Raw genomic sequence first — 19,624 nt, 5'->3', positions numbered from 1 at the left:
TCTACTGTATCTATTAAAAAAAAGCCCGAGTACTGCAGCTCTTCTTCAGATTTATTTTTCATTCATAGATTCGCTTTTTCTTTAAAATGACCTCATAAATTATTATGATGTTACTGGAGTGGGCCAGTGGACATTGAGAGCTAAATAATATCAATATAATAATTGACAAAGGAGGAGAGCGAGAAAAGGCAAATAGAGTCCATAAAAACCAATAAGTATCAAGTGAATGGTTCATAAAAATATGTGGGTTTTGATGGTTTCTTCAAAAATGTCTGGTAGATGATCATCTTGTTCCAGAGAGAATTATATTTTTAAGTTTAGAAACCACTAAGGTTCAAAAGTTTTCTCTGATTTTTATCCTAAATTTTGAGAAAAAACTAAGGTGAGTAATGTTGATTTTCCCCAGTAGAGAGCAGCTACTGAGTAGGGCCCGACCAAATTCACAGTCCATTTTGGTGAATTTCACGGTCAGAAATTGTAGGGCAGTTGTGGTATCTGCTGCTGCTGGCGGCGGCGCCGCCTTCGGAGCTGGGCGGCCGGAGAGCGGCGGCTGCTGGCCGGGAGCCCAGCTCTGAAGGCAGCGCCCTGATAGCAGCAGCGCAGAAGTCAGGGTGGCCGGGTCTGGTACTGCTGCCCTTACTTCTGCGCTGCTGCCAGCAGAGCTGGGCCCTCAGAAAGCAGCCGCCGCTCTCCGGCCGCCCAGCTCCGAAGGCAGCAGCGCAGAAGTCAAGGTGGCGTGGTATGGTATTGCCACCCTGACTTCCGTGCTGCTGCTGGCTGTGCTGCCTTCAGAGCTGGGTGCCTGGCCAGCAGCCGCTTCTTTCCAGCCACCTCTGAAGGCAACACAGAAGTAAGGGTGGCAATACCACATCCCTCCTACAATAACCTTGCAACCTCCCTGTGGCCCCATTTTGGGTTGGGACAAACGCTGGCCTCCCCTGTGAAATCTGTATAGTATAGGGTAAAAGTACACTAAAGACCAGATTTCATGGTGGAGCCCAGATTTCACGGTCTGTGATGCATTTTTCACGGCCGTGAATTTGGTAGGGCCCTACTGATGAGGCCTTAGGCTTGCATGCAGAGAAGGACTAGCACATGAGGGGTGCAGTTAAGAACTGTCAGTGCTGTGGGATCTTTTTACATTGTAGTAGAATGTTAACACACTGGAGTGAATTACTTTACAAGAAGATTTCCTTTATAGTGTAAATCTATTTCAACTTGAAAAATGTGCATTTTCAAGAAATGTAGGTGGAAGTAAAGCAGGATTTAAACTCTGTCGGGAGTTTGACTACACAGCAGTCTGAATATCAGACAGAAGTTTGAGCAAGCAAAATGTGTCTCATTTCACAAGCAAAAGGGGAGTCCTTGTGGCACCTTAGAGACTAACAAATTTATTTGGGCATAAGCTTTCGTGGGCTACAGCCCACTTCACCAGATGCATAGAATGGAACATATAGTAAGAAGATATATATACACATACAGAGAAGGTGGAAATTGCCATACAAACTGTAAGAGGCTAATTAATTAAGATGAGCTATTATCAGCAGGCAAAAAAAACTTTTGTAGTGATAATCGAGATGGTCCATTTAGACGGTTGACAAGAAGGTGTGAGGATACTAAACATAGGGAAATAGATTCAATATGTGTAATGACCCAGCCACTCCCAGTCTCTATTCAAACCCAAGTTAATGGTATCTAGTTTGCATATTAATTACCACTGAAACCTGTCTTCAATTTATGGCTTTTTTATTTACACTTTACTTTTGCTGCTGCAGCTTTCTGTCTTTATTCACAATCCAAATTCAACAGAATACTCCTTCTTTGCTGAAGTTTGGTAACTCCGTTTTTTAAAAGCAAATTTCGTAGAATATGAAAGTGGGTTACAAGCTGTAGCAAAACCACTCTGCTGAAGTTGGACACTGGATGTGGAAAATCATCCCGTTCTGCAGCTATGACCACTGCATTTGCAAAAGATGAAGAGCAGCAGAAAAGCATCAGAAGAGTTCTCTATATTGCTAAAAGCAGTGCTCACATACATACAATATCGCTTGATCAATCACGCTCTGGAATTTTGTCAAGTGTGGTTGGCACTTAAGCCTGAAATCTCTGCTTAGCTTCCTTTGGCTATTCTGTTTATTCACTTCCCAGAGGTTTGGAGCAGCAGCAGAGTGCTGCAGAGCTTCCCTAGTCACCAACTCTTTGGCATTGTTTCAAAGAGCAGCACAGGTATGAGAGGATGGAAACTTGAGAAACACTTGTAGACTTTGGAAAGCTGATGCACTCAAAGGTGACTTATCTGAGGAGCGTTCCTAAACAGTAGATTTTTCCCCAAGTAAAGTTTGGGAGCAAATGTTTTGTGCTACTGTAAACAAAGTAAAGCTAGTTTCAATTTTATTAAAAAGAAAAGGAGTACTTGTGGCACCGTAGAGACTAACCAATTTATTTGAGCATAAGCTTTTGTGAGTTACAGCTCACTTCATCTGATGCATCAAGTACTCCTTTTCTTTTTGCGAATACAGACTAACACGGCTGCTACTCTGAAACCTTTAACTTTATTATTTACTATTGTTAAAGGGACACCAACTTGAAATCCAGTCAGGTTAAAAAAATGATTTAAAAATGGTTTGGGTACTGTACCTGAGGTGTCCTGGCAATTTTTATCGTTTTACAGTCACATTTTCCTGTTTTTAAAATGTTTCTCTTCTTTTGCTGTGTGGAAGATCCACTCAAAAAGTAGGAATAGATTATGAATTCTCTTAGATCTTGAAATCAGTAGGCTAATTTCAGTTTTGTCTTAAACCCTTCACTCTGGTTACGATGCATGCATTGGGTTTAATTTTAGCACAACTTTTCTAAATCAGGGAAGAAGTTCAACAATCCTAATGAAGCTTTCCAGTAAATACAATGTAGAGTGACAGAAAATAGCCGCCTTCTTGATACTTTTGGATTTTCATTCCATCAGGAGACATCAGTATTTAGTTCTCAGAGCAGTTGCATAACATCTCTCACTTTTCATCACAAATGTTTATATAAACAGTTTGCATTACACTGTGAACATAGTGTGTGCTGCTTTAAAAAGAGAGAAAAGATTAGAACCATCCTTTCTAAGTCTTGAAACGCAAACACATAATCAGTGTTTGTCAGATGTGGCCACCAGGGGCTTTTCCTGCGGCCACAGCCTCCTGAGTGGTGATTGGGGGTGTGAGGAGGGGAGCAGCGGCCCCTTCCCTGAGGCTGGGCCCTGCCCCCCTCTGGAGCCACAAACGCTGGAGAAGCAGACAGCCTGGGGTGAGTTTCCCATCTTCCTGGGGATGGTGGGGCTCAGGCTTCTGGCTTCAGCTCTGGGGTGGTGGGTGGCAGGATGTGGCCACGTGACAGCAGGCTCCGACCGTGGGGCTTCTGGCTCCAGGATTTGGCTGCGCAGTGGTGAGCTCCATCCCGCAGCTGCAGGGCTTCGGGCTCCCCACCCCCATCTTCGCCCCTGGCCCCTGTTGCCTCCCCAGGCTCCTCACCCATTCACGCCATCACCCCTGCTGCCTCCCTACTCACATCTCCATCCAAGGCTTAATTTAGTCCCCGACTTGACAGGGCTGAGTAAGTCTGCTGTGAAAAGTGATATTTGTGTGTTTGTTAATATCCCCTTTCTCTGCCTCCCAGCTAGGTAACAAATTTGCTTCTCTGAAAAGTGATATTAACAAATGTACAAATAACCCTTTTCACAGAAGCAGACTTACTAGCCAGCAAGTCTTAAAAAAAAGAAAAAGAAACAACAACCAAAAAAGACAAGAACACACAAAGCACCTTATTTGTGTTTCTATTCTGTTTAGGTCCAGTAAAGAATGGACACAACTGTACATTATTTTTATTATTCAGTCTCCAAAAAAAAGCAAACCCTACATAAATAAATTACTGTCATTTGGACATGCGTATGGACATATTTATTTGTTTTTCCTAAAGTTAATTAAGTATTTTAGGAAAACGTGTCATAGCAGCCACCAACAACAGTTGGTGGCCAGACTCTGAGGCCACAAAAATTTGTTGTGAGAACCGCATGAATGAAGGATGAAACACACCATCTTGAGACCTTCAAACACACTGCCATTTTCCATGCATTTCCAGTATAGATAACTCAGCAAAACAACTGAGTATCTGCACAGATTTAAAAAAGAATTTACTTCCATATACGTAATCCTGCTGTGTTTTGATTTCTGTAAACATCCAACCATTGAGTTTCTCTCTCACAAATTGTCTAGGAAGGTTAATTTTAATCTCATATACTTGATGGTCTATTGGAAGTGGTATATTTCACATAAGATGGGACGCTGCTTGACACAGCAGCAGCAGAAGATTCCCACAGCCCTTTTCCACTGAGGCAGCTATGTGAGAGAGACAAGGATCTGATTATCCCCTTCACAACTGTGGAATTGATGACACAATTATTTGTAAAAAGAAAAGGAGTACTTGTGGCACCTTAGAGACTAACAAATTTATTTGAGCATAAGCTTTCATGAGCTACAGCTCACTTCATCGGATGCATTCAGTGGAAAATACAGTGGGGAGATTTATATACACAGAGAACATGAAACAATGGGTGTTACCATACACACTGTAACGAGAATGATCAGGTAAGGTGAGCTTTTACCAGCAAAGGGGGGCAGGGGGGGGGATAAACATGGGGAAATAGTTTTACTTTGTGTAATGACCCATCCACTCCCAGTCTTTATTCAAGCCTAAGTTAATTGTATCCAGTTTGCAAATTAATTCCAATTCAGCAGTCTCTCGCTGGAGTCTGTTTTTGAAGATTTTGTGTTGAAGAATTGCAACTTTTAGGTCTGTAATCGAGTGACCAAAGAGATTGAAGTGTTCTCCAACTGGTTTTTGAATGTTATAATTCTTGATGTCTGATTTGTGTCCATTTATTCTTTTATGTAGAGACTGTCCAGTTTGGCCAATTACATGGCAGAGGGGCATTGCTGGCACATGATGGCATAGATCACATTGGTAGATGTGCAGGTGAACGAGCCTCTGATAGTGTGGCTGATGTGATTAGGCCCTATGATGGTGTCCCCCGAATAGATATGTGGACACAGTTGACAACACAAAGTAAAACTATTTCTCCATGTTTATGGCCCACCTTGATTATCGCTACAAATGGTTTCCCCCCCTCTCCCCTCCGCTCTCCTGCTGGTAATAACTCACCTGATCTCTCTTGTTACAGTCTGTATGGTAACACCCACTGTTTCAGGTTCTCTGTGTATATAAATCTCCCCACTGTATTTTCCACTGAATGCATCAGATGAAGTGAGCTGTAGCTCACGAAAGCTTATGCTCAAATAAATTTGTTAGTCTCTAACATGCCACAAGTCCTCCTTTTTGCGGATACAGACTAACACGGCTGCTACTCTGAAACCTACAATTATTTGTACGAATGCAATAGCAGCCAACCAAAAGGACTGATTCTCAGGCAGGGCCTATGTGGCCTAGAGAGGAAAAGGTTTAACACCTCCTAAACATATCCTAAAATGCTACCTTCTTCAAGCACTCCTGTTGATTATAAGAATCAAATTCATTCAATCATGGAACAGAGCCAATAGCATGTGACTTATATGATCAGTGGTAACCAGCTAACACAGCTCAAATTTAGGTTGTTTCAAATATTTCAGAAGAGGAGGTGAACTTCTAGCTCAGTTTCAGAGAAGATTAATTACAAAATCAGTGTGTTGGTTTTACAACATTGAAGGGGGACAGTCAATTCTGAGGAAATAAAAATCCCTCTTCTGTCTGAAAATGTTCTTCCTACTTCTAATTTGTGTAACATCTTAAATAAATATTTTATCTGCTATTGTTATAAAAAACATAGTAAATATTTCAGTCTGTTCAGTTTGTTTATTTTGTGCCTCTGACAATGCTTTGCCATCTCTCTGCATAATCACTCAGTTTCCTGCTTTGTTTGTGGGAGCCTTTTCATACAGCAGAAGTGTGGGAAAACATTTTAAAATGGGGGGGGGGGGGGGGGGAATTGATGTTTTTAAGTTGTAATACGTCTATAAAGGAGGAGGAATCCTTTAGCTTACATACATTGAACATATTAGTGCTAGGAACTTGTTTTGCTTGTCTCTCCCCAGGGAACGATTAGTGTTGGAATAGATGCCACTGACCTCTTTGATCGTTATGATGAAGAATATGAAGATGTTCCAGGGAGCAGCTTTCCCCAGATTGAAATTAACAAAATGCACATATCCCAGTCCATTGAGGTAAAGTGAAATAAATACCAGTGTGAGTATAAAGAAGGTTCTGAGTTAATGAGGCATAACAGCACACAGCACCACAAAATGGAACAGGGCTCGGGGGGAGGCGGGGGAGGTTCTCATCTTTATTGATGAAGGGAAGGGATGCAATTACCTGCTTTAGGGGAGTGGGGCGTGGAGACTCAGTTACAGTGGGATCATGTGTTGACACGATCTCATACATTTTTGAGGACACAAATGCCGGAGTTTTGGCTCCAGTTTGTGTGCTACAAAGGGTCTGCCTCCACTGCTGGCAAGTTTCCTTAGCTCGAATAGGCTGGCTGCTGGGCTAAACGTCGATTTCTCAAACACATTTTCAAAGCGATGTTTAAAATGTAAACACAAATTTCAAGGACAAACACTGGCCTTTGTGTTTAAGAATGTGCTCCAGTGTGGGTCCCATCCCCCGCCTTCCCAGGAGTTAATATGTGGTAGTCTCACTACCTGTTTACCTGGATTTATAGAGTTGGTTGATTTGCCTGGCAGTTCCTGAAGGCATCGGAACCCAAATCCAAAGCAACAGGTTGCACTTCAATAAGCTTAATGGTCAAAGACTTCTGTTTCACTTCTGACCCGAGTAAAAAGGATACTGGGGCATTCATAGAATCATAGAATATCAGGGTTGGAAGGGACCTCAGGAGGTCATCTAGTCCAACCCCCTGCTCAAAGCAGGACCTAATCCCCAACTAAATCATCCCAGCCAGGGCTTTGTCAAGCCTGACCTTAAAAAATTCTAAGGAAGGAGATTCCACCACCTCCCTAGGTAACGCATTCCAGTGTTTCACCACCCTCTTAGTGAAAAAGTTTTTCCTAATATCCAACCTAAACCTCCCCCACTGCAACTTGAGACCATTACTCCTCGTTCTGTCATCTGCTACCACTGAGAACAGTCTAGATCCATCCTCTTTGGAACCTCCTTTCAGGTAGTTGAAAGCAGCTATCAAATCCCCCCTCATTCTTTTCTTCCGCAGACTAAACAAGCCCAGTTCCCTCAGCCTCTCATAAGTCACGTGTTCCAGTCCCCTAATCATTTTTGTTGCCCTCCGCTGGACGTTTTCCAATTTTTTCACATCCTTCTTGTAGTGTGGGGTCCAAAACTGGACACGATACTCCAGATGAGGCCTCACCAATGTCGAATAGAGGGGAACGATCACGTCCCTCGATCTGCTGGCAATGCCCCTACTTATATATTCCAAAATGCCATTGGCCTTCTTGGCAACAAGGGCACAGTGTTGACTCATATCCAGCTTCTCGTCCACTGTAACCTCTAGGTCCTTTTCTGCAGAACTGCTGCCTAGCCATTCGGTCCCTAGTCTGTAGTGGTGCATGGGATTCTTCTGTCCTAAGTGCAGGACTCTGCACTTGTCTTTGTTGAACCTCATCACATTTCTTTTGGCCCAGTCCTCTAATTTGTCTAGGTCCCTCTGTATCCTATTCCTACCCTCCAGCGTATCTACCTCTCCTCCCAGTTTAGTGTCATCTGCAAACTTTCTGAGGGTGCAATCCACTTCATCCTCCAGATCATTTATGAAGATACTGAACAAAACCGGCCCGAAGACCGACCCTTGGGGTACTCCACTTGATACCAGCTGCCAACTAGACATGGAGCCATTGATCACTACCCGTTGAACCCGACAGTCTAGCTGTCATGGAGTGTGGGGGAGTCCAGGCCCTGCACCCCTCTTCCTGGGATTCACTGAGACTCTCAGCCAGCCAGTAAATCAGAAGGTTTATTGAACAATAAGAACACAGTCTCAAACAGAGCTTGTGGGTACAACTAGGACCCCTCAGTCCAGTCCTTCTGGGGGAGCAGGGAGCTTAGACCCCAGCCCTGGGGTTCCCTGCGTTCCACCACCCAGCACCAAAACTGAAACTAAACCCCCCCCAGCAGGCTCCCTCCTGCAGCCTCTGTCCACATTCCTGGGCAGAGGTGTTACCTCCCCCTCCTGGCTCAGGTGACAGGCTCTCAGGTCTCCCATTGAAACTCCCCTGCCACATTCCCAGGTCAACACTCCCCTCTCCCTGCTGCGTCACACTAGCCAAGTTTCTATCCACCTTATAGTCCATTCATCCAGCCCATATTGGTCAGTACTGACCAATAGGAAGAGTGCCACATGCTGAATTATCATGATTACTTGCTGCTTCACTCTGATGCTCCTTAAAGGTCTCCCACTGAGGTATTAATCCAGTGTGACCCTGTATGACTTGTGAGATCTGACAGGATCGCAGTGCAAGGTGTAGGGTTGTAAGTATGTTTGCATAAATGTGCAAATAATGTTGTTTTGTGCTGTAAGAGTGCCACTTATCTGTATGCTGCACTCTTGTTTTGTAAAGTTTGACTATAGAACTTAGTCTGGTGGCTACACACAGTTCAAATACCCAGGAACAGGAATTGAGAGAAAGGTAACACTGTTTCGATAATTACATGTCCCTATATGCTTACAAACTCTCCAATCATGTGCAGTTTTGGCTATGTCCTTGCAATGTGTTCATTAGGTTTTTGTAATTGAGGTTGCTAATAACTCAGATTAATCCACTCACAATAAATTTATTTTCCAGGCTCCACTGACTGCCACAGACACAGCGATACTCTCCGGTAGCCTCTCCACCCAGAATGGGAATGGAGGTGGATCAATTAACCTTGCACTTAGACGGGTCACATCCCCCAAGGGATGGGGAGAGGTAGGAGCATCAACTATGTTTTTTTTTCTTCCCACCAGCCTATTTCTAGCCAGTTGTATGAGTTCTTTATCCCCATTTATGCAGTAAGTTGTAAACCAAAATGAAGAAACTGTGCTGGAGTTTGAGAAATCTTGGTTGACTAGTTATTCAGAGCACTGGATGCTACTTGCCTGAGACCACAGACCGGGTTTTTGTTGCTCACATAAAGCTATAGGGAAAACCAACTTGACTCCAGTTAAATGTGATATAAATAGCTGCAAGCCCCATGTTGTCAGTTACCGGCTCTCTCTCTATGAGAACAGAAGTTAAATATTACTGAAGAAAGTGGCTTTGATATGAGGCATCTCTCAGCAGAGGATGTGGTGGCAGCAGGTTCAGCTGAAGATGGCTGTATTCCTTCCTGATCTTTCAGGGCATCTACGTGGCTTGGTTACATCCACTAGGTCAGTTTGATTAGCAGGGTCTGATTTGTTTAATCAAGAAAATTGTTTAAACCTGCTTATCAAAGGTGAACGCACTCTCACAGAAAAATGATAAAAGACCAAACACTATATCACTCTGGGGTGAACACTTTTCGCAAAATGATCGCTCCATATCTGTCCTTTCAGTCTTCATCCTCAATGGAAACCTGCATGATACCTTCAAAAGAGGAGTCTGGTAGCTTAAATTCATATTTTGTTGGATACTAAAAATCATGGTCTTAATAAAAAGACATTGGATTTATGGTTTCTTACAACAATCTGTAACCCACTAGTCCCCTTTTTTTGTCCTATGACTGTGGGGGGTCACCTTAAATGGTCCTTTAGAATATGTGTTTATTACTTACACTAAACAATCTGTTCCACCTTGTATTTAGTTGTGACTCTCTGAGTACCTTTTCCAGACCTGAAGAAGAGCTCTGTGTAGCTCAAAAGCTTCTCTCTTTCCCCAACAGACGTAGATCCAGTAAACTATATTACCTCCCCCTCCCCCCCGTCTCTCTAATATCCTGGGACCAACATGGCTACAACAACACTGCAACTATCAAAGATGCTGGCAGTTCTGGAGAAATAGTGTCAGAGTTTTATGGTAACTGCGGCTGTATTTTCCCCTGTGTGGTCCCTCCAGGGCACCCATGTAAAGGTTTCTGGCTCCCCACTAGCACTTCTCCTGGGTGCAGACCTGTATGTCACTGCTTTCTGACAGGTGTTTTAAGACTGCACAGCTCACTGATGCACACTGTGATATCCCCAGCAAGCCAGACTGCCTAAAGGGCCAGGGCCTGCACTCTGCTTTCCTCTGAGGCCTCTGACCAGTTACAAATGACCACTCAGCTCCTTCTAAGCAAGTACATTTATTTTGAAGGTAAAAGCATTACAGAGAAAGCATCTAAAAACAATCAAAGAATCTATATGCATGCTAAACAACTTACCCAATAGGGAACCCCCAACTCCAACAAGGGCTCTAGTAGGTGTCAGTCCTTCAAACTCCACAACTTGTGGTTACAAGTTCATATCAGTCTTTAGATCAGCAACCAGAACCCAGAATGAGCAGCTCAGCACTTCTTTATACAGCTTAGGCCTTTGATCTCTAGTATGCAGGAACAGGTAATCACCAGTTGATGGCCCTCTCCTCAGGTGTAGCTTCCAAAGGCTGAGTTTTTTTGCATAACCAGATTTGTGGCATTTGCATTAAGCACTCCACGGGGATTCCCCAGGGAACCCATTTAATATGTATTGTCCCAAAAGTCCATGCTTGTCTGGCACATTTTCATTAAAGTCCTTTGAACTCTTTACAATTCCCAAGTCTGTCATCTGTCACAGAAAGGTTGAGGGATTTTAGTTTATTTCATCTTCCAACTTTACAAATTCCCACCTTGTACAAAATCCAAGACTCCTTCCTGTTGCATGTTCCAAGAGCTATGAGACATCAAGATCCAATACTCAGTGACCTTACTCCTCTTTCCTTTTCAGAAGGTGAGGAAGACAAACTGAGACAAATCCAGTACCTTAAATGTGTTTAAAATTAGGGTAACAGACTCCAGCTTGTGGTACTCCACAGTCCTAGAAAATCTGTGATAAGCAGCACACGTAGGAATCCAAAAGCAATAGCTATAGTCCTCAGTATGACATAAGGGTCCAGTTGTATAGATGGCATCTTTTCAGTCACATGCAGTTCCTCCTCCCATCTATCTCCGTTTCCCTTGGGATTTATTTGGAAAGTGAGTTTGTACTTGACAGAGTTTGTCTCTGGTCACTGAACTCTGAATCTGATGGAAAACAAATGACCTGTAAATAAACGTATAATAAACCTACTTAAGAGAACAAGGACTCAAGGAACAAGAACTGATTCTGGAATTTCTCCCTATTGAAAGGTAGCCAGTTTAACAACTGTTTCTGCTGATGAGACTGAACAGTGCCAAATTAACATTGAATTGCAGCCTTGAAAGTCACCCAGACTAGTAAATGAAACAGCAAGAGCATTCTACAGACTGCAATACTGTGCTGTAACAGATGTGCTGACACGGTTTAACGTGAGACTCCTGAGGACTCCCTCCAGTCACATGTGAGATCTATAAACAATGCAGTGGAACAAAATGCAAATACAAAGAAATAAGCATTGAAGCCAAGGACTTGCATCTTCAGAGGGCAGCAGCCGGTTCTTGGATGGCATCACCTATTTCAGGGAATCCTCCTGCTTCTAGCCCTTCTTCACAAGTTTGGGAATGAGGTCCTTTGGCTGACCACAGAAGTAAAAACAAAGTTGGAATGAAAGCTAGTGACAATAGATAACCCCTTTAAAAAAGGAGCTAGTAGCTGGGGGTTCTGCAATGGAGTGTTACCTCTTGTAGTGAACTCTTCCCTGTACTAGCTCTGAGGATGTTGGTGTGTGAGTGGAACTCAGAGGTAGGACTCCCTTCTCTGAGATGGTGCCTCCATCAGGTTGCTCCCAAACCATCTTCGCTTTCAAAGAGGATCTTGAGCCGCTTCTGTGCACATTGCAGGGCCCGTGTTCCTGCTTTGAGATCTGGCTTGGAAAGTATGGTTTGATGGTTTTTAACACCGTTTGTTTTCCTCCCTTTTTCTTGTCCCTGCAGCGCCGCTTCTAGCTGGTGGTGGCAATGTTGGCACTGGTTCTTAGTTCCACTCACTTAGGCGATGTCTACATAGCTCCTGGCAGCAAGTCTCCCAGCCTGGGGTGATTGGCTTGGGCTTGCAGGGCTTGCACTAGGGTTCAAAAAATAGCTATGTAGAGAGTGCTTTGAAGCTGTGGCTTAGGCTCTGAGAGGGTGGGCTTCAAAGCACTGTCTACACAACTATTTTTTGAGCCCTAGTGCAAGCCCAAGCCTGTCACCCCAGGCTGGGAGGCCTGTCATTCTTATCCAGGGAGTGCCACCTGGCAGAAAACCTAGATTCAAGTAAGCGGGGGGAGTGAATAGCTGTTTCTAAACTGTCACCAGCAGAACACCATTCGTTTAGAGATGCAGCCAGCTTCTTCTCTCGAGTGCCCAGCCTTCACGAGTCGCTATAGGAAGCACTGTGTTCTCAGGATGTTGAACTGCAAAGTGAGACTTAGATTCATAAGCAGTGTCATGGAGTTTGCTAAAGACTCTCTTAGGAACAAAAGCAAATGTGTCCTGGAATTGGAGTTCCTCAAAACTAAAATGCTAATTCCAAATGCAGGTTTGTGTGGTGGAAGTTAATGGACTGGCAGGTTGGGAGTCTGTGAGGATTTCTGTAACACAGGGCACTGCATGTATGTGCCCAAATGCAAGCTCTACTGTGTTCACAGTATGGAGTAATGTATTAAGCATGGAACTGGGAGACAGGACTTCTGAGCTGCTATCATGGCTCTGCGACTTACTTGCTGTGCGGCAATGGGCAATTCACTTTCCCCCCTTGATGTATGAGTCCCTGCTTGCACTACTGGAACAATGCCTGCCTAGCTACCTCCTGGTGTGTGTCAGGATTGATTTAGTTTGTACAGCTCTCAGATTGTGAAGTGCTAGCTATGAATAATAATGTACACTTACTTCTGCTCCATTTGGGCGCAGGGGGAAGGAAAGCTGGAGGGGCAAAGCTATACCAAGCTCAATGTAACGCTGGCTTGACCAGTTTGGGTGAATCCGTGCATATATATTGTTGTGAGTTTCAATGGCCATTAATTTGGAATGTCACCCATGGCCTCTAGAAGATGCGCAGTGTACATTCGAAGTCACAAACTCTAGGATTGGGTTGGCTGGCTTCAGATGGCTTAAAGTCTGTGTTTGTTTATTTAAGATGAAGTGTACATCAGGACACTGGACCATTATCTTAAATGACACAAAAAGTTCCCAGTTTCTTAGTACCTTTCAGTGCAAATTGTGCCCATGTGATCTAGCTTGTAGCAATAACATTTAATGACCCAAAGTGGTTCAAAAGGAAAGACCTAAGAAATATTTAATCCAGGCTACAAGATCACTGTCCTGTCTCTGGAATACCAGCTTCCTCTAGAATCCAAGGATCCATGTGTTGTTTTTCAGCATTTTGTCATATACTAATCCTATAATGCAGCATTAGAGACAATGGTGTTGTGACTGGGGTCCCAATGGGGACCAGCTATGGTTCCTCAATTAGAGTGAACTGCAAAGAATGGGGCAGACAATCCCCATAAAGTTAGTGGATATTCCAATACTTAGATTTACCAAGCCAGCATAAAACAGCTTCTTTATTACCTTACTGGTTACTCAGAAGTCTAAACAACACAGTTCCCTTAAAGACAGGTTTCAGAGTAGCAGCCGTGTTAGTCTGTATTTGCAAAAAGAAAAGGAGTACTTGTGGCACCTTAGAGACTAACAAATTTATTTGAGCATAAGCTCCTGAATGCATCCGATGAAGTGAGCTGTAGGTCACGAAAGCTTATGCTCAAATAAATTTGTTAGTTCCCTTAAAGTGATCCAGCCTCAGGTTTCCATCCAGATACCTAAATCAAATATTCCTGAAAATCTTATATCATCATATAAAAGAAAAGGTTCAAACAAGACAGAGAGTATGGTTGAAAGATCAATACGTACAGACATGAGTTCAGTTCATTGAGGTTTAGATTCATAGCAGAGATGGTGAGCTTTGTTGTTGCAAAGAGTTCCTTTAGAATTCAGTTCAGAGGTTATAGTCCAATGTTCAAATATCATATTCAGGGTGTACCAGCATAACTGGGACCTCAATCTTGCGACTCAAACTTCCCCTGATGAAGCTTAAGCAGATCTGAGACGACAGAACCAGGATCCAAGGATCTTTTATACAATTTCATGTCCTCTTTGACAAGTTGGGAGTTCCTCCAGGAACAAAAGGTAATTAGGATGACTTTTGAAGGAGGTCCATCGCTGGTACTTAGCTAAAGAATTAACATAAGGCAATTTGCTTGTTCTTCCACCATTCACAGTACATTTCAAAGAAAGATGAATACTGAGATATCCCATGTTTACAATTAATTTAAATGCTAGGATGTTCTTTTGATCTCTGAACTATCAGCATACAGCATAGACAGGGACTGTTGATTACATTGTGGACCCTATTCACACATATGTAAATATACAAACATTATCCCTCCACGTGTCTTTTGAGGGTTATTTATTTTGCAGGATGTTTAACCCTTCTGGTCATGCGTCACTGGTGCTAAGAATTGTAAGGAGGTGTCTCTCTGAGAACCTCCAGATCAGACAGTGGCATGGGGGTAGGAATAGGATGTGGAGTCTTCCAGCTCTCTATCACCCATTCCAATCTGGCCTGGGTTGTAGTGATCACCATCTACCTGCTGTTCAGTGGACTCAGTGAGTTGGAGGTCTCAGTTACAGGAATATGAAAACATCTTGAACCTGTAAACATCAAAATTTAAAAACGAAAGGAGGCCTCTCAAGGCCAAACGATTGCTTGTTCTCATGTTGTTTCTGTAGTGACTGGAGCAGGCAGTGCTCTGATTATAATACTCTGACTGTATAATTGGCAGGGTTTTTTTGCTATCGTCATTGAGAGTATACAAATTGAGACCTTTTGTGTTCCTGAGCATAACACTAATAGAAAAGACAGATTCTAAAGTGAACAGACATGAATGATTTATACTGTGTTGAGGTATTTAATGTGCCTATAGCGTAAGGCAATGGTAAATAGAACAGACAGTACTGTGCAACTACTGGGAAAGATGTTCCCTTCTAACTGTTTTGTCTCTTATATTTAAACAGTTAGAGTTTGGAGCTGGAGACCTTCAGGGACCTCTATTTGGTCTGAAGATATTTCGTAATCTTACACCAAGATGGTAAATATAAGAAACAGCTACTACTCTATAGCCCTGTTCATGAATGTTCGAGACTGAAATGCCCTTTCATATTCACTTTGGATTTGTTTATCACATAGTACATGGCAGTCCAATTTAAACCTTACAGAGGACTTTCATATGAGAGAAAATGCTTAAATTTTATTTTATTTTGTTGTTGGTACCATGCATTTTAATTGTACTCTGCAGGTTTTAGCAAGGATTGCGTCCTTTCCCATCTTTGGTCTATATTTGCTCTTGTAAGGAGGTCACACTGCTGGTTTTATATCCTCACAGTCAATTCTATGACAGTTTGTGATCTCCTAAACACAAGAGTCTGACTTTGCTCCAGAGTCAAGCGGATGAAGAAACCAGACTGGGAGGAAACTTCTAGACAGTGTTATCTTTAGTCATAGCAGGGGAAAAAAACCCATACACACACACGAACCAGAGGGAGCAGCTCGTTGCTCTATGTCAAAACTTCTTTTTTTCCACTTCACCGTGCAAGCTCTTAATTTCCTTGAGTGCAGTATTTCTGTTGCAGTTAATTTCATGGCAAAAAACAGGAGTTGATCCCGGTTTTAATGGAGGGAGCGAACGGATGCTTTTTCACAACTTTTATTATTCTTTTGTGACAGTGGTTATTGCTTTAGGGATTGAGTACTGTGGAGATGGTTGCTGTTCAGTTCTTCTATTTCATCTGGCGTGTGAAGCTTTGCGTACCCAGCTTCAGCTTTATTGAGATGTTGTAACCAGAAGGAGGCACATTTTTCACTTTTTGAAACAACTTTCAAAGGCAACTTCTTCATTTCTTCTTTTGAGTGATCAGCAGGATTGTGTAGCTCAGTAGAAAACAGCCACTTCTCAGGCAGGATTTGTACGGGAGCAGTCAGTTCTGAGAGCATAATTTAAAAAGTTTGAATTAAATTCCTCATTTCCTTTTGTTTAAAGAGAACAACCCAGAAATAAATGAGAGCATGACAAAGCACGTGTCTGTGACTGTCTCACATCTGATCCACTGTGTTCAGTGTTGTCACCAGTAGGAGTGTTTGGAGGGAGCAGTTTGCTTATTTTCCAAGTGAACCCAAAGCCTGTGACTCAGTTCCCCTTTCCCACCGGGAAGAAGGGGTAGTAGCTCAATTTGGGATACTTGAGAGAACTAGGGGAGGGTTGTTTGTTTTTTTTCCCTTTGGAGGGTAAAGGAGGCAGGCTGGTATTGGCATGTACAAGTGACACAGGCTCCCAAGAAGGGAACAAGGCTAGTGTAACTAAGTCTCCTCTTAATTATCTGAAAGGGGAGGAAGGGGGAAAGTAGAACTGCTAGACACCTTGGGTTTTTCAGAGGATGAACTTGAAGGTCAGGTAGGTTAGGAAATAGAGGCTGCTTTGTGGGATATCATTAAGCTGTAAATTACAGGAATGGCTTTCTATGAAGTGGGGAGAAGAGGGAGCGAAGCTCAGGAGATCTCTTTGTCACAAGCCTTATGATGCTGTGCAGAAATAATGCTCAGTGACATTCTCCAGACTCCTGGCCTCTGCATCCAGGGCTCTTCTGGGACTCACATGTGCAGGAGAGGTTCTGACATTAAGAAAGGAGATTAGAGAAGTAATGCACGGTTTGCCCTTTGCCAGGTGGTGATTTGCAAATGACCAGAACCATCCTTTTGTGCAGAAAAGTACAAGCTAGATGCTGACTGCATTTTTGGATTAGAGCCTCTTTCTCATTGGTGACAGTGCTGTCTCCTTCCCTTTGAGCCCTTCTGGTTTTCAGACATCCCATTCTCAGAGCCCAGATTGTGACGTGGGCCCCTCGAGAGCGTACTGCTGCTGCCTCTCACCCTGGTGGTGGGGAGCTGCTGGGCAGCAATAGGAGGCCTCCACAGCAGGTGGTGGTGCTGTTTCCACAGAACTGAGTCCATACTTGTTGCGCAGTAAGCGTGAGGCAAGCCTCCTTGCCAGTGTTTGCACTCCTGTTGGGCTGGCCCTAATGTTATCACATGATTGACTGAACTGGGGGCTTACAGTGCTGCCAGTGTCTAATGTATGAACTGATTGCAGCTGATATTGGAGCTGAAGGATAGCGAGTGTCTCTTGAGAGTCCTGCATGCCAAAGCTCCTGGGTGACAGGAAGTTTGAGGCTGTCTAGAAAGTCTCTGTTCTTACTGCTGCTGATGCTCTCCTTATTTCTTGCAGCTTCATCACCACAAACTGTGCTCTTCAGTTTTCGTCCCGTGGAATCCGACCAGGCCTCACGACTGTCCTGGCACGGAACCTAGATAAGAACACGATGGGCTATTTACAGTGGCGATGGGGCATCCAGTCAGCCATGAATACGAGTATTGTCCGGGATACCAAAACCAGCCATTTCACAGTGGCCTTGCAGGTAAGACTCGGAGGGTTGTGCGTAATGGAGAGCAAGCTCCTTCTTGATATTTGAGCTGCCTCTTATAGTGCCCATTGGAAGGTAGCTTGCCCCTTTTCCATTATAACCTCTGTCAGTAATTTATGTAATTAGCACCTGTCTGAGTTTAGTTAGTGTGATGGGTTTGTGGATTAGCCCTTCACTTTGCAGCCCCCTGCCCAGAACAGATGGCTAGTATTGTAGTAGTGAGCTGGAGGACACAGCTCATAATGTTCATGTGCTGGAGATATGGAGAGCCATGTGTCAGGCTTCAGCTTCCCTGGGCTGGGAGACTGTTTCATATCTTGGAGCATAGTTTATGCTACTTTACTCAGTCCCTTCAGCTGGCTTAGGGACATAGCAGTGTTGCCACTGATTTCCATGAAGTTAGTGTTCCTTCCTCCTCAATGTGGGGGCGAGAGAGAGGCAGGAGCAAAAGAGCTTAAAGGGAAGTTGTCAGGTTGGTGCACCCTAAAATTTTTGTCTCTGCTCAAAACAATTTTTCCAACTCCCTTTTTGCAGAATGCATTGAAAAGCAGCTGTTTGCTCTGAATTCCAGCAGCAGATTCTGCCGCTGCACTCTTACTCCTGAATGACATGTTGACAGTCTGTGATTTCTGCTCAGCAGAACACGTAACCTTCCCCTCAGCATTCAGAGCAGCAAAACACACCACGTCCAGGTGTCCATGGAAGCAGAAATGTCTCTCTCAGCAGGAAGAACACATTTACTTAAATGTTTTGCAGAAAGAGCAAAGCACAGTTTCAGGGCTATAGACCTGTCACATTTCTTGCTGCTCCTATACTAGTTAGAAATGTTCCTACAGCAGCCACTTAATTCACCAGAGCCAGAAATCTTGCAGCACGTTCCTCGCAGAAATGACCCAGTCGCTTGGGAATGTGCTTAGATCACCTGATGTGCTTGCTGCCCAGTCCAGTGTTTCCAGGAGACACTTGAGAACAGCCTTGATTCTGCCTCTTCTGTGGAAAGCGACACTAATCTGCCTGCCATATGGAGATACTTGCCATTCCTGAATGTACCCGCAAAGTGCTCTGAGCACTGCAATGAGTGCATCCACCCACCCTGTCTGCATGCATGCACTTTCCCAGAGTGTTGGCATGAACACTCAACCTGCTGCTCTGATGTGATCACACTAATGTAAAGACTTACGGGTCTGGGTGGGGAGCAGGGTGTTTCAGAATGGCCCCATTTGTCTGGGATCATATGGCAGTTATCAGTTTTGCTAACTAGTGGTGCCTGGAAATTTCCCAGGAACAGCAATGAAATGAGATCTTAAACCAGCTGACAGTGTCCCTTCAAGGCAGCACTTCTCCAACTGTTGTTCTGCAGATCACTTTGTAAGAGAGTCTCTCTCTTGTTCCAAAGCCCCACTCAGCTTCGTTCTCAGTCCCAAGTAAAGGCTTCACAGGGCACAGTCTAAAATTCAGTGAGTGACACTGTGAGCACAGGTGGAGGGTTGTGACATGCAGGTGGTAGCTATTGGGGTGATGTCTACCCTGCAGAAGGGACTGGAAAGGAAATCAGTGGGAGTACTCAGCTGTGGCTGATACAGCTTGTCCATGAACTTATGCCTCTCTGGTGTTTCAGCTCGGAATCCCCCACTCCTTCATGATGATCAGTTACCAGCATAAGTTTCAGGATGAGGATCAAACCCGAGTTAAAGGTTCCCTCAAGTGAGTATAAGTGGGAATGCTCCTGTGGGGCTTGCATCAGAGCATCTGGCAAGGAAACCCAGTTACTGCTGCTGTACCTCTGTGTAGTTTGTGCTCTGATGCCTGTGTATTTCTTGGTGGAAGAGCTGCTTCCCTTGATTTTTAATTCTCTCTGTTAATGTGACTAAATGAAGGGTCACAGTCTTGGGGCTAAGATGAGTCTTTGTCCTCTTCAACTGGGGAGATTGTACCTGTATTATTTTGATATCTGTGTATCATCACCAACAAAGCCTTGCCAGTTTGTTACTCTACTAAC

At 43.8% G+C, this 19,624-nt stretch overlaps 2 protein-coding genes across 4 annotated transcripts in view; one reads left to right on the top strand and one right to left on the bottom strand.

Annotated features, from left to right (window-relative positions):
* The window catches only part of THAP3 (THAP domain containing 3), a 43,400-nt gene that overhangs the window by 4,707 nt on the left and 19,069 nt on the right, over window positions 1–19,624 (bottom strand). Inside the window, exon 6 of one of the 3 annotated variants that reach the window (XM_043531666.1) lies at window positions 10,287–12,506. The exons of 1 other annotated variant lie outside the window; for it this stretch is intronic. In XM_043531666.1, coding sequence (XP_043387601.1) covers window positions 12,424–12,506 — 83 coding nt within the window. In that variant the 3' untranslated portion in view covers window positions 10,287–12,423. Of the gene's footprint in view, window positions 1–10,286; window positions 12,507–15,388; window positions 16,132–19,624 lie in introns of those variants that run through there. One more of the 3 variants, XM_043531662.1, reaches the window with a different exon arrangement.
* Window positions 1–19,624, top strand: part of DNAJC11 (DnaJ heat shock protein family (Hsp40) member C11) — a 73,400-nt gene that overhangs the window by 39,722 nt on the left and 14,054 nt on the right. The window contains exons 5-9 of the mRNA XM_037881117.2: window positions 6,126–6,254; window positions 8,847–8,969; window positions 15,166–15,239; window positions 17,430–17,619; window positions 19,244–19,329. Coding sequence (XP_037737045.1) covers window positions 6,126–6,254; window positions 8,847–8,969; window positions 15,166–15,239; window positions 17,430–17,619; window positions 19,244–19,329 — 602 coding nt within the window. The remainder of the gene's footprint in view (window positions 1–6,125; window positions 6,255–8,846; window positions 8,970–15,165; window positions 15,240–17,429; window positions 17,620–19,243; window positions 19,330–19,624) is intronic.

Source organism: Chelonia mydas, chromosome 18 (genome assembly GCF_015237465.2).
Source record: "Chelonia mydas isolate rCheMyd1 chromosome 18, rCheMyd1.pri.v2, whole genome shotgun sequence".
NCBI classification, from domain to species: Eukaryota; Metazoa; Chordata; order Testudines; family Cheloniidae; genus Chelonia; species Chelonia mydas.
This window is presented reverse-complemented; position numbering and strand designations above follow the sequence as displayed.